General features: G+C 58.0%; 1 protein-coding gene and 1 long non-coding RNA gene across 7 annotated transcripts; one reads left to right on the forward strand and one right to left on the reverse strand.

The window, feature by feature from the left end:
• Positions 1–157: 157 nt before the first annotated feature.
• Positions 158–5,017, reverse strand: LOC132509872 (uncharacterized). The gene is made up of 2 exons (XR_009537156.1): positions 2,417–5,017; positions 158–545 (listed from the first exon to the last, which is right to left on the reverse strand). It is a non-coding gene; the product is annotated as an uncharacterized LOC132509872 (long non-coding RNA).
• Positions 3,349–14,361, forward strand: CDK10 (cyclin dependent kinase 10). 6 transcript variants are annotated; one of them, XM_060131422.1, is made up of 13 exons: positions 3,349–3,853; positions 7,844–7,916; positions 8,533–8,604; positions 9,706–9,808; positions 9,946–10,027; positions 10,127–10,194; positions 11,532–11,584; positions 11,742–11,811; positions 12,393–12,452; positions 12,839–12,962; positions 13,041–13,180; positions 13,407–13,459; positions 13,660–14,361. In XM_060131422.1, the coding sequence occupies exons 3-13, from the start codon at positions 8,586–8,588 to the stop codon at positions 13,764–13,766; spliced, it is 879 nt and encodes a 292-aa protein (XP_059987405.1). In that variant the 5' UTR covers positions 3,349–3,853; positions 7,844–7,916; positions 8,533–8,585; the 3' UTR covers positions 13,767–14,361. The 6 variants fall into 6 exon arrangements, with proteins under 6 accessions (XP_059987405.1, XP_059987398.1, XP_059987403.1 ...); XM_060131420.1 differs by lacking the exon at positions 3,349–3,853 and adding an exon at positions 5,531–5,592; XM_060131416.1 differs by lacking the exon at positions 3,349–3,853 and adding an exon at positions 5,532–5,630.
• Positions 14,362–14,365: the final 4 nt, after the last annotated feature.

The raw sequence follows: 14,365 nt of genomic DNA on the forward strand, positions 1-14,365 counted from the left end.
GAACACGTAGCACAGCATGCGTGCATGGGGTCCCAGAGGAGTGCCATGTTGCAGACATGGGGGAAAGACGGATGTTCCCCGAGTGCTGGGGCAACTCAGTCGACAACTGAGAAAACAAACAGTTAAACATGGAAAGTAAAACTATGAAAGTATGAAATGGAAATGAGTAAATGTTTTTATAAGTTTGGAACAGGGGATGCCTTTTCCAGTCTGACAAACTCTAAAAGCCATTAAGGAACAGATGGATGAATCTGTTGCAGAAAGCGACAAAGGAAGCTAAAAGCCAGGGGCTACTTGCAGTATAAGTCACTAAGGGTGAACTTCCCAAATATAAAAAAGCTCACCAAAGAAAAAAAAAAACAGTCAATGTAGAAAATGCAGAATGACATGCATTCACAGGAGGATACGTGCCACGGGCCCATGAACGAGTGACAACGAGATGAGATGCGCAGCCTCCCCATGGCGAGGGTGCTCAAAGCTCAGGGAAGCTGGCGGTGACCGGTGACCAGCGGGGGCGGAGTCAGCACTTCCGCTGTCAGTGTAACCTGGGAAAAGGTTTAGAAAAGTGAGAAGCAGGAGAGTGTGCAGGGAAGTTCTGCTGATAGCCTCCTAGAGGAAAGATAAATTTATATAATCTTTTGGCTGCACAGGGTCTTTTTTTAAATAAATGTATTTATCTTGTTTATTTATTTTTCGCTGTGTTGGGTCCTCGTTGCTGCACACAGGCTTCAGTAGTTGTGGCACAGGGGCTCAGTAGTTGCGGCACACAGGCTCTAGAGCGCAGGCTCAGTAGTTGTGGCTCACGGGCTTAGTTGCTCCGCGGCATGTGGGATCTTCCCAGACCAGGACTCGAACCCGTGTCCCCTGCACTGGCAGGCGGATTCTTAACCACTGCGCCACCAGGGAAGTCCTGCACGGGGTCTTAGTTGAGGCACATGGGATCTTTGTTGTAGCATGTGAACACTTAGTTGCAGCATGTGGACTCTTAGTTGCAGCATGTGGGATCTAGTTCCCTGACCAGGGATTGAACCTGGGCCCCCTGCATCGGGAGCGTGGAGTCTTAGCCACTGGACCACCAGGCAAGTCCCAAAATTGATATAATCGTTATGGAAAACAGTTCGACAATATTTGCCAAAATTTTCCTAGTAACTTACCTGACAGATAAAGCTCCACAAGTGTATAAATACGTAAATGCAGGAATGTTCACTGCAGCATTGTCCAAAGAAGAAAATTGGAAATGACCTAAATTATGTCCATCAAAGGGAGCTGGTTACGCACATGATGGGCCTCCGACAGTGAACTGCCGGCTGCCGTGGAGGAGGGGCCGCACCTGTGTGGATGTGGGGCTCAGCCTACTGCGTGGTCACTGCAACACTCAGCCTTGCACAGCATGATCCCAGCTGCACATATGCGTGTGCGTATGAGGTGTCCGCGAGGAGAAGCGTCATTCCATGTGCAGTCTCCAACCAACATGTATTATTTTTATTTTTAAATTATTTTTTAACTTCATTTTTTATACAGCAGGTTCTTATTAGTTATCTATTTTATGCATATTAGTGTATATATGTCAATCCCAGTCTCCCAGTCCATCCCACCCCCATCACTTTCCCCCACTTAACCAACATGTATTATTTTTAAATTAAATATTCATAACCTTTTAAGTAGTCTTAACATATAAAAATGCTTGTGTAAATCAACATGAAAAAATGATCTCAATTTAAGTTAAATTCAAAAGGGACTTCCCTGGTGGCACAGTGGTTAAGAATCCGCCTGCCAACGCAGGGGACGCAGGTTCAAATCCTGGTCTGGGAAGATCCCACGTGCCACGGAGCAACTAAGCCCATGAGCCACAACTACTGAGCCTGTGTTCTACAGCCCGTGTGCCACCACTACTGAGCCCCTGTGCCACAACTACTGAGCCTGTGTTCTACAGCCCGTGTGCCACCACTACTGAGCCCCTGTGCCACAACTACTGAAGCCTGCACGCCTAGAGCCCGTGCTCCGCAACAAGAGAAGCCACCGCAATGGGAAGCCCATGCACCGCAACGAAGAGTAGCCCCTGCTCACCACAACTAGAGAAAGCCCGCGTGCAGCAACAAAGACCCAACACGGCAAAAAATAAATAAATAAATTTTAAAAAATAAATTAAATCCAAAGTACGATGAAATGCACATTTGGCTTAATGATAAAAATGAAAAGAAAGGATACTGTCAGTGCTCAGTGCAGGCCGTGGGCCATCGGCAGCGGGTTAGAACGACTGAAGCCATGCTTGCAGCGCTGAAGGTCGAGGTGGCTCTGGACCCGACTGCCTGGGACCCGGCGTCTCCCTCTCTCACCAGCCCTGGGCATGGGACTGAACCAACCCTCTGTGCCTCAGCTCCTCCGTCTGTAAAACGTAGGTCTTAAGAGGACCTACCTCAGAAACGTGCGGTGGTTATTCTAGGGCTCAGAGCAACGCCTAGCACGGGACGGGCACCTGTTCATCCCCCGTATAGCTGAGTTCCTGGGGTGTTCAGTGTTCTAATTCTGTGCAGTACACGTGTGTGCACACGGGGACACACAGGCCTGAACGGAGGGAGCAGGCCGGGAAGTGAGGCGGTGGAGGCAGTGAAGGGGCTTCTGCTTTTGTACTTTGTAACGTTTCACACGTCCCGTGTGTTCCTGGTAATCCTGACAAGTTTGAGAAAACGCTGTGGCGTCCGTTTCTAGAGTGCCCTGCCTGACAAAGCTCTGTGCAGAGAATCCTTTGCACACTGTGTGTCTGAACCTTCACCTCTGGGGCAGACCCTGCCTTTCCCAGGTCTCGCTCCTGCGTCTGTCACCCTGGCTGCCCGGCAGCTCAGGCTTTCCACGGGGATGGTGCGGGTGTCTGTCCGTTCCCCTCCTGGAAGGAGGCCTCTAGGGTCACCACTGCGTGGCTGCATTGCCGGTTGGTGTAAGCTTTGGAATGTTCACTCACGGTTTTGACTGCTTTCAACCTCACCCATTTCTTTTCCTGAGCCACGAACCTAATTCCTTTGCTCTGGCCCTAACACAGACATTGTCTGTTTTACAGAAGAGTTTTTCCACAGACTTATGAAATACCCGGATGTTTCCTTCCCTCTAGAGAAACCTGATGTAAATTCAGAAGAGAAGAAATTTGCCATCCCCCGGATTGTCATCACCACAGCCTCAAAAGAGACTCTGATCAGCTACGGTTCCACAGGAATGGAAGAGCAGAGGACCATTCGGGAAAGGGCTGAACCGGGCCCCTTCTACCGACACAGGAACCCCAGTACGGTAGACGCCTATAATTCACAGACCGAAGAATAAACAGGCACCCCAGTAGCCGCAGTCACTCCCTGTGCTCTGAGTCTCAGAGGTGATGGCAAAGGGCTGCAGGTGCCCCTTCAGTAAACAAGGCTCTCCCCAGCTTCTCCAAAGCCGCAGGCAGCTTGGCAGAGGGCAAGAGTGACTCTGGGGTCATCGGTGAAGAGATGACCCTGTCGGAGCTGTCTGGCTGTGCAGAGTGATGAACTGGTAGCAGGCAGCATCTCTTGCTGACTCTGGATGCGCATTAGAACCCTTCCTGTTCGCTTCTGAAGGAGCGTGGTGTAAGCACTCAGCAGTTACAGTGGAGGAGGTGTCCCCCACCCTTGAACAAAAGGTCGGACTCTGAGGATGAAACCTTAAGGTGGTTAGGTCCCAGAACAGGGAAGTGCACAGTCACCTTGGAGGGTCCAAGGGCTCCTAGCTTGAGTATTAGGGATGCAAGGTATTATAGGATCCAGAAGAAGAATGTGGATGCAGGAGTGGTGGCAGCCATGGCACTTAGAACTGTGGAAGTGGCTTTGTCAGAGTGCCCTGGGAGAAGGTGAGTTGAACTGACAACTTCCCCTCTTTCTGGCTGTGTTTGAGGGCTCCTGGTGGGGAGGGGCTGTTCAGGGGACCCCCAGCCTCAGCTGTCCATCCTCACCGGCAGCCCTTGGGTCAGAGTCCATTCTCCTCCGAGGTGGCTGGAGAGAGTGCCCTGCCCGTCCGAGCGCAAACGTTTAGTCTGATGACAGTATATGTCAGCTTCCTTCGTTCCTGGAACGATCAGCAGGCCGTACACATGGTCTGTCTATTGATGAGGGTCATATTCTTTAGTAGTAAACAGTACAAGTGACTTTCAATCCATAAGTTTTGGTATAACCCAAGAAAAAAGAAATCTCATCTTGACATTGTTTACTAACATATTATCAACATCCTTATTTGTATTTATTATGTTTATTTATGTATCCTGACTGCCATGACTAAATATTTATACAGAAAAATCAAGCCGATACAAAGGTGAATTTGAACCCATTGGGTCAGCATGCCTCGCCTTCTCTATAAAGTTTCTAGTAGCTGTTGCATTTCTATTATATGACCTAGAAACTGCCCTCCTCCTACCCCTGCCCTGAGCATCTCAAACAAATAATCCCCAAACTATACTTACCATGGCATTCATTCTAATCTCATTATTAGCCGTGAGCTTAGCTTATCAGAATTCAAAAACCACCAGAATGAACTGAATGTGGTAATTAGTTTAAATACTTTTGACTCATGATTATTTAATTTCATAATTATCAAACGCCCTGAACTTACATTCGCATCATTTTAGCATTTACAGTATAGTCCCCGTGACAGGAGAAGCTGCACCCCTCCTCCTACACGGGCCACTCACTGCCCTGCCTCGTTTTTCTCCTTAGCACGCCGTCTGCTTTACTTACCTTGTTTACCGCCTCCAGTTAGAATGTAAGGTCCGCCAGGGCAGAGCCTGACAGGGCCGAGCACGTACTGGGTGCTCAACACGGATGTGTTAGGTGACCCTTTGGTCCCACAGTCCCTCCGTCGCCGCGTCCTGTCAGTTCTTTACACAGCTCTCGGACGCGCCCTCTGCTCTCGGTCCCCACTGGCCCTGCCCGAGCCTCCTCCCTCCCTGGCTCCAGGTCAGCCCTCCAGTATCCAAGGGAGAGCTCTACAGCACAGCTCCCGCGGCCCCGCGGCCCCCGCAGCCACCCCCCAGGCCACTGCAGCCCCCCGGACTTCGGCCTCCTCCTCCGGCGGCCGTTACGCAGCGCCCCAGCGCGGTCACGTGCCCGCACTTAAAACTAAAGTAGGGCCTCCCTGGTGGCGCAGTGGTTGAGAGTCCGCCTGCCGATGCAGGGGACGCGGGTTCGTGCCCCGGTCCGGGAAGATCCCACATGCCGCGGAGCGGCTGGGCCCGTGAGCCATGGCCGCTGAGCCTGCGCGTCCGGAGCCTGTGCTCCGCAACGGGAGAGGCCACAACAGTGAGAGGCCCGCGTACCGCAAAACAAACAAACAAACAAACAAAAAACTAAAGTAAAGCTAGAAGCTTGGTAGTTCGAGTGCATCGTAGGAGTTGAGGTCCTCGTGGGTGGGGTCGGGTCTTCGGGAGGTTTCCTTGGTAACCGTTGCTGAGGAGGGGACGCCCCGGAAGTAGGCCATGCGCTTGCTCCGAGGAATACCCGTCTGCGCCTGCGCACATGGGAAGTGGGGGGGGTGGGGCTGAGCTCGGCATGGGGGAGCCGGAGCCGGAGCCGGAACAGATCCGTCTGAAGTGTATCCGTAAGGAAGGCTTCTTCACGGTGCCTCCAGAGCACAGGGTGCGACGACGGGCTGCTCGGGGTAGATGTGTCCTCGCCGGCGGCAGGGCGGAGCCGAAACGCACTGGGGCCCTCAGTGTCGCGCTAAAGCGCCAGGTTTCCGGCGAGAGCGGGAACGACAGTCCCAGAGCTCCTCGCGACAGGCGCGGAAGCTGGCGGCGGCCGCCCGGGACTCCGGTCCCGGCCGGTCCGCAGACCCCGGGGCGTGTGACGCCCGCGCGAGGGAAGGGCCGGCTCTCTGGCCTCCGGCCGCCTAGGCCAGAGCGCGCTGCAGCGCGGGCGTTTCTTAGCTTTGTGCCGGGGACGGGCGCCTTGTGTCTGGAGACAGTAGCCATGGGAAGAGTTGGAGGCGTGTCTCCCACCGGGCTGTGGGTGCACCGTGCGCGGGGCCCCACCTGTGACCCGGCAGCTTCGTTCGTGCCTTGCTCCGTGTGGGGCCTCTGCGTGTGTAACTGTCACTTAGTCTTTTCGGGGACCCTTTGTAGAGGTGAGGAGGGTGAAGCTTAGGGGCGTTGGGTGGTTTCTCCAAGGTAGACGGCTCGTGCAGGGGCAGGTGTGAACCCTGGCGGCGGATTGTTTTAAACACTTGGTGGTGCTCTGAGAGGCCGCCTCAGTGCCCAGTAAGGATCCTAACATACTGGCTGAGTGAGCGCAGGACCCCCCCCTTGAGCCGTCTGCCGCCGTCGTTCATCACCGAGACACGCAGCAGCTGCTCTCAGTGGGGAGTTAAGACATACCCGGACGAGGACAGTGCACAATAGTAGGTGCTGTGAGACGAAAGTGTCGGGATTTTTCAGAGAAAGAATGCTTTCAGCTGGGGGCCAGGAAGCAGTTTTGCAAAGCGGTAGCATTTCTGCTGGGCGGGTAAGTGTGAGTGCGTTTTGGACACGCAGAGACGAGGAGGGTTCTTGCCAGACCTGGGCAGCAGCAGGAGCAAAGTCCCGCGAAGCACAGAGCGCACAAGAAGCACCAGGGGGTCACGGGAGAGAGAGGACAACTAGGTTGAGCTGAAACCGTGGAAGGGCTTCAGTACAGGCCAGGTGACTCTGACTCCGTTCCCCAGGATGGCGGGCAAGATACATAGAGGCAGGGAGTCCAAAGAAGGGCTCTTAGAACTTGAACCTTGCCGCACGTGCTTCTCCGACCCAAGGGGAGGTGCTCATTGATTCCGCTACAACTGACGGTGTATTAGGGTACAGGCTCTCTGCTAGAATATGGAGACCCCAAAATACAGTGGCGTAAGTACAGGACTTTATTTCTGGCGCCCCTAACGCCTCACAGGTGGGCCAGGCACTCAGGTTGTCTCTTTGCTTCACCTGTGCCCCACCCAAATCCCAGCCTGCCTCAAGGGGCAGGAAGGCGTGAGCAGCAAGCAGCCTCCTTTGATCAAAAAGTTGCACTTGTCCCTTCTGCCCGCATCCCATTGGCCAGGATTTAGTCACATGGTCACACCCAGCTGCAAGGGAGGCTGGGAACTGTGGCCACCAGCTGGGTGGCTATGTGCCCCTGGGCAGTTTCATAACCCAAAGGAAGAAGTAACGTGTGGATGACTGAGACCGTTTTTTGCCGCAGAAGTGTTTCCACTGTGCTTGGTAGATGCTTTGAGAAGTTCTTCAAGCTTTTTCCACGTCCAGAGCTTGCTTGTTTCTTTCTTTCTTTATTTATGGCCTCTCCCTGCAGCTTGTGGGATTTCAGTTCCCCCAGTCAGGGATTGAATCCAGGCCCTCGGCACTGAGAGTGCGCAGTTCTATCCAGTGGACTGCCGGAGAAAACCCCAGAGCATAATTTAGAGCGGTGCTGTTCAGGGGACTTTCTGTGATGGTGGAAATGTTCTGTTTTCTGAATCGTCCAGGATGGTCACCACAGCTGCGTGGGGCCATCGAGCGCTTCACATGGCTTATGCAGCTGAAGAAATGGACTTTTACTTTCATTTTAGTTAATTTTAACCAAATGTAGCTGGCGGTTCCTCCTTTTGGGCAGCACACATCTGGACCATGGAATTGAAAGGGAGTGGTTAGACCGTCTTTGATATCACATTCAAAGAGGCCAGCATCATCACCCCATTTTCTCACCTGCAAACCCAGGTGTGTGGTGACCTTTCTGTTTGGTGAGCAGGACACGAGCTGGCTTTTTGGTACCAATTGCGTGTCCATATCCATCTCTGGTGCCATTAGCTGCCGGATCCCCTCACCGCCAGCACCTCTCTCTTTCAGCTGGGACGGTGCCGGAGCGTGAAGGAGTTTGAGAAGCTGAACCGCATTGGGGAAGGCACCTACGGCATTGTGTGTGAGTGGCCACGGTGGGAGGCCTGGGCGCCCAGGGACTGTCCCAGCAGTAGCTGTGGCGGGGCTGGAAGGAGGGGACAGGTGACCTCTAATCCCTGGTGTAACTGCCATAGATTTCACACCACTCCTGAATAAACGCAGCATCAGGTTGCTAACGTGTACCCGTGAGTAGAGGTAGCTGTTATAGCCAGAGCTGCATCCACAGTAGCTGGGACATTGGTGTGCGTCAAACTGCTGCGGGTTTGGAAGATGCACAATTTAGCACAGTGCTTTGGGGAGCCAGCTTTGACAAAATAAGAGTTCCTTTTTCAAGATAAACTACCTTATTTGCTGTTAGAACATAGTAACCGCAGAGCACAAAGCAGTGATCTGCATACCAGCTCTAAGAAGGAAAACCTACAGGGAGCTTCTCACAACCAGGGGCCCTGTACCAGCGCAAGCCAGAGGACTCCCCAGGGAGCACATCTCGCAGGGTCGGGTGCTGCTTGCGAGGAGTGTGGACGGGCTGCCACAGGGTACCCAGCAGTCAAGGGGGAAAAGAAGGGAGCCCCTGTGGGGCAGGAGGCCACACGGTGGGGTCGGGCTTGGAGCCTATCCTGGAGGAGTTTCCATTGCAGACAGGGCCCGGGATACCCAAACGGATGAGATTGTTGCCCTGAAGAAAGTGCGGATGGACAAGGAGAAGGATGGTGAGCGCGGAGGGGCCGCCGGACCACTCTGAGCTCACGTGGGAGGGGGAGGAACGTGTGAGTTGCCTGAGGCCCGCCCCCGAGTCGCGCCTGCTTTCCCAAGGGTGTCTGCATGATGGTCAAAGGAGGCTGATCTCTGGGGGCTGCAGCCTGGCCCCTGCCACACAGTCTAGGCCTCAGCCCCCCTAAGCCCTGTGCGGTTCATCCCCTTCACCCTCCCATTGGGTGACTGCCTCATCTTCTGTCTCAGCTCAGCGTCACCCCTCCACAGGGCTTTCCCACCCAAGACTGAGCCGGCAGCACCTGTGTGCTCCACGCCGCCCTGCCGACAGCCCCGTGGCTGCCTGTGCAGGCAGGGCTGTGCTGGGCGCACTGGGGGCCACCTGCCATGCACAGGGGTCAGTACAGAGTGCTGCTTGCATTTGATGCAGGAGGGAAGAGTTAAAGGTGCTGGTTAGGATGGCCTTGCTTCTCCCTGAAGTAGCAGTCAGAGCCCTGACAGCGGCGGGCATGGGGGTCCCTGAGAGGGGATGTAGACAGGAGTTGGGGGCTCACTGAGTAGCTGGCTGTCAGGGGTCCCTGTGTGCAGGGGAGCGTCACAGAGGCTGTCAGGGGTCCCTGTCTGTGGGGGGGGGCCACAGAGGCTGTCAGGGGTCCCTGTCTGCAGGACTGGGCGTCACAGAGGCTGTCAGGGGTCCCTGTCTGCGGGGGGGGGGGGTCACAGAGGCTGTCAGGGGTCCCTGTCTGCAGGACTGGGCGTCACAGAGGCTGTCAGGGGTCCCTGTCTGCACGGGGGGGTCACAGAGGCTGTCAGGGGTCCCTGTCTGCAGGGGGCGGTCCCAGAGGCTGTCAGGGGTCCCTGTCTGCAGGGGGCGGTCCCAGAGGCTGTCAGGGGTCCCTGTCTGCGGGGGGGGGGGTCACAGAGGCTGTCAGGGGTCCCTGTCTGCAGGACTGGGCGTCACAGAGGCTGTCAGGGGTCCCTGTCTGCAGGGGGCGGTCCCAGAGGCTGTCAGGGGTCCCTGTCTGCAGGGGACGGTCCCAGAGGCTGTCAGGGGGTCCTGACTGCAGGGGTGGGCTCGCTGAGGCCGCGCTGGGTTGCAGGGGTCCCCATCAGCAGCCTTCGAGAGATCACGCTTCTCCTTCGCCTCCGCCATCCGAACATCGTGGAGCTGAAGGAGGTGGTTGTGGGGAACCACCTGGAGAGGTGAGTGCGCCGCTTGCTGCCCCCGCATTGGGTCCTGCCCGCCCCTCCCTCTTGCCCTTCCTGCTGCCCCAGGAGGGTCCCTTGGCCCACTTGGGAGGAGGTGGGAGGTGGTCTGCGTTTCCCCCTCTTCTTTTCAGCATCTTCCTGGTGATGGGTTACTGTGAGCAGGACCTGGCCAGCCTTCTGGAGAACATGCCGACACCCTTCTCTGAGGCGCAGGTCTGAGGCTGCGGGCTCTGGTGGCGGGCTTCCCACGTCCTTGCTCGGGCACTGTGGCAGACGCAGGCTGCCCTGACCCTGCATCCTGGCCCTCTACAGGTCAAGTGCATCGTGCTGCAGGTGCTCCGGGGCCTCCAGTACTTGCACCGGAACTTCATCATCCACAGGTGGGTGGGGTCCACGGGCCTGGAAGGGGGCGGGGCCTCAGGAAACATTTTTCCAGAGGAGTGCTGGTTTGTGACATGGGGGAAGTGTGACTGCCAGTACTGACCCAGTGCCAGTTGGCGTTGCCCAGTATCCAGGAGAGGAGCGGGCACAGCCTCGATGCAGTAGAGGTTCTGTGACTGCTCCTGGCGGATGGTCCAAGAGCAGATAATACCTGTTTTCTCCTCTGGGGGGCCGATGGTGTGAGCGAGTCAGGCTCTGAGAAGTGCTGCCTTGGAGAGAGCCTTACTGGAAGGCAGGCCAGGAAGGGCAGAGACTGGAGGGGCAGAGGGGAGGGTCTTGCAGGCCTGGGCAGGACCTTGCAGGCAGCAGTTCCGTGTGCCCTCGGTGGCTCGCATGGCCTGGGTGGGGATCAGACACAGCCCTGGAAGTCAGACCTGGGCTCAAGGCCGCCTCTGCCAGTTTCTCAGAAAGTTACTGAGAGCTCTCTCTGGTGTTCCCAGCTGCCAAATCGCCTTGCACTGCCTGCCCTCCTTATTTTTAAGAAGTGCAGGGACTTCATGGCGGTCCAGTGGTTTAGACTTTGCCTTCCAATGCAGGGGGTGCGGGTTCGATCGCTGGTCGGGGAGCTAAGATCCCACATGCCTCGCGGCCAGAAAATCCAAAGCATAAAAAAGAAGCAGTAGGGCTTCCCTGGTGGTGCAGTGGTTGGGGGTCCGCCTGCCGATGCAGGGGACGTGGGTTCGTGCCCCGGTGCGGGAAGATCCCACATGCCGCGGAGCGGCTGGGCCCATGAGCCATGGCCGCTGAGCCTGCGCGTCCGGAGCCTGTGCTCCGCAACGGGAGAGGCCACAGCAGTGAGAGGCCCGCGTACCGCAAAAAAAAACCCCAAAAAAACCCAGAAGCAATATTGTAACAAGTTCAGTGAAGACTTTAAAAATGGTCCACATAAAAAAAATTAAAAAGTGCAAACAGGGGCTTCCTTGGTGGCGCAGTGGTTGAGAGTCCGCCTGCCGATGCAGGGGACACGGGTTCGTGCCCCGGTCCGGGAAGATCCCACATGCAGTGGAGCGGCTGGGCCCCTGAGCCATGGCCGCTGAGCCTGCGCGTCCGGAGCCTGTGCTCCGCAACGGGAGAGGCCACAACAGTGAGAGGCCCGCGTACCGGGGGAAAAAAAAAAAGTGCAAACAGGAGGAGACGTATGGGGAAATGTTCTAAGCATCACTGCGACGGACAGGAGGAGACGTATGGGGAAATGTTCTAAGCATCACTGCGACGGTGACAGCCTCTTTCCCCACGCAGTTTCCTGGGAAGCGCTGGTGTTCTCTTTTTGTCACAGGGATCTGAAGGTCTCCAACTTGCTCATGACGGATAAGGGCTGCGTGAAGACAGGTGGGTGCAGGTGCTGGCTCTTTGGTGGGGGCCTCCATGAGCGCCACCTCGACGGGGCGGCAGGCCGGTCCCGATAAGCACCCTGCACGCTACAAGCTGGTTGCAAACGTCAGTGGACAGTCTTCACTGGGTGACACTCTCCCTCCCGTCTGTCCAGCGGATTTCGGCCTGGCCCGGGCCTATGGCATCCCGCTGAAGCCAATGACCCCCAAGGTGGTCACCCTCTGGTGAGTCCCTGGGGACCATGGGAAGTGGGGGGGTCACGCTGAAGCTGCTCAAGGACCTGGGAGGATTTTAGGCTGTGGGGCTGCACACACTCAGAGGCTGGGTGTGGATGGCTCCTGAGGCCGAGCAGGGCTGCCACCGGGAAGGACCTGCCCCGTCCAGACGGGGTGCTGCTCTGAGCTGCTCGGAAGGGGCGGTGTCTCCACCGACGGGAGGACAGAACAGTGCATGTCCTCTGTAATTATTTCTCACTCGACATTTTGAAGAACGGGGTTGTGCTTTAGGGCAGGATGCTTTCTGCCGTGTGTCACTCAGCCCCGACCTGTGTAGAACGGGCCAGCACAGGACACTGCTGCACGCGGGAGCCATCCAGTGACAGCAGCTGCTGCCTCGTGTGCTGTGTTTGTCGGGTTTAGTGGAAGGGACAGCCGAGCTGGGCTTCATGCTCCATCGTCCAGGCTGACTCTGGCTCTCAGGGCCGGTGGTGGCCGGTGGGTAGGCTGGTGCAGAGCCACGGTGCCTCGTGGAGGCCGGGCCAGAGGAGAGGAACTGCCAGACCCAAGGTGGGGGCTCCTGTTCGCAGGTACCGAGCCCCTGAACTGCTGCTGGGGACCACCACGCAGACCACCAGCATCGACATGTGGTGAGGGGTGGATGCACCCAGGGCCTTGGGCAGGGCGGGGTGGTCTTGTGGGAGCTGGCGGGGCAGGAGTGGGGCTGGGGTCTCGCCAGCCTCCCAACTCCCAGGAAGGTGGGCCTGCGCCTGGGGTCCCGAGAGGCAGTGTAAGACGGCTTCGGCGTTCACGGCCCCCATCACTGAGGACCCGCCCTTGTGGCCACTCAGAGAGGCCTGCTGGTGCCAGCTCACGTGGCCCGGGGGGAGAACCCAGTGGTCGCCTGCCTTCCCGTCGTGGCCTCCTCCCAGCTCTGCCCCCGTCCTCTGACCCCAGCGCCCGGGGGCCGGGGCCCGGCGGAGTGGTGCTCTGCGGGGCCGGAGGAGCTGAGGCGAGGCCCCGTGCTCCCCTGCAGGGCCGTGGGCTGCATCCTGGCCGAGCTGCTGGCCCATAAGCCCCTTCTGCCCGGCGCTTCCGAGATCCACCAGGTGGACCTGATCGTACAGCTGCTGGGGACACCCAGTGAGAACATCTGGCCGGTGAGTGCCGGCCCTGCCCCCCTCCCGCCCCCTGCCGGCCGCCAGCCTGCAGCTGCCCACTCCCCCTCGCCCACACAGGGCTTCTCCCAGCTGCCGCTGGTGAGCCAGTACAGTCTGAGGAAGCAGCCCTACAACAACCTGAAGCACAGGTTCCCGTGGCTCTCGGAGGCCGGCCTGCGCCTGCTGAACCTTCTCTTCATGTACGACCCCAAGAAAAGGTGCTGACCCGGCCTGTGGGCGGGCAGGGGTGCCGTGACTGAGAGGGCCCCTCCCAGACATGCCTGTGAGGCCTGGGCCTCTGCCCGCCCAGGTCATGAAGCCCTTTCTGAGGCTCCTGTCGGTTTCTGGGCCCCCGGTCCCTACCTGCCGCCCAGCTGTCTGCCGTGCGGGGCAGGTGTGAGGGAGATGGGCCAGGCCCCATGAACGGCAAGGCCTTCTCTCCAGGGCGACGGCCGGCGACTGCCTGGAGAGCTCCTACTTCAAGGAGAAGCCCCTGCGTGAGTCTCCCCCACCCCCTGGCTGGCGCTTGGCTGGGGGTCCCTGTCCGGGCCGGGGCCGCTGTTGGGCAGGTGGGCAGTGGGGCCCGAGCAGGCACGGGCTGCTCGTGCCGCAGGAACCGTGTGCAGGGCCAGGAGGGGAGCAGAGGGAGGCGTGGGGGGCCCTCCCCACCCGGCGCTGAGCAGCCCCCTCCCTGCAGCCTGCGAGCCGGAGCTCATGCCCACTTTCCCCCACCACCGCAACAAGCGTGCTGCCCCGGCCACATCCTCAGGCGCTGAGAGCCAGAGCCGGCGCTGCAAGCCCTGAGGGCGGGGGCCCCTGCGGCCCGGCCTGTCCCTCGGCCAGGACCGACCAGCTGCTCCAGCTGACTGCACCGCTTCCTGCACCTCTGCCCACCGCTGCCCCAGAACAGCAGCGTGTGGACATGGGGGATGCCGGTGGGTGCGTCCTGCAGGCCCAGACACCCTGCCGGGCGCCACCTGGTGGCTCTGTCATCTCATGGCTCTGCCATCTGGTGGCTGGGCTGGGTCCACCTGTTGCCAAGCCCTCAGACCCTCACTTCCCAGGAGGAAATTTGGCTGGGCCCATCTCAGGAGGTGTCTCTGGCTTGGGACGAGCAGACCCCACGTGGTCACTTTTGTCCCCACTTGATCCCCAAGGTCGGCCTAGGAAGGGAGAGGCTACAGTGACCCCCCCCTGCTGGGGCTGCAGGACTCAGAGTGGGAAGGAGGGGTGGGGTGTGGGGTGCCGCCAGCTTGGTGGACTAGAGTCTGGGCAGCTCTGAGCCCACCAGAGGGACAGCCCCTGGAGTGGGGGCTGTGCCCTGTGCCCACTCCCCACTGAGGCTCCTGGGGAGGGACATGGTTGGGCCTCGGAGAGATAAACGCTTTCCTCACAGACACAGC

Source organism: Lagenorhynchus albirostris, chromosome 19, assembly GCF_949774975.1.
Source record: "Lagenorhynchus albirostris chromosome 19, mLagAlb1.1, whole genome shotgun sequence".
NCBI lineage: Eukaryota > Metazoa > Chordata > Mammalia > Artiodactyla > Delphinidae > Lagenorhynchus > Lagenorhynchus albirostris.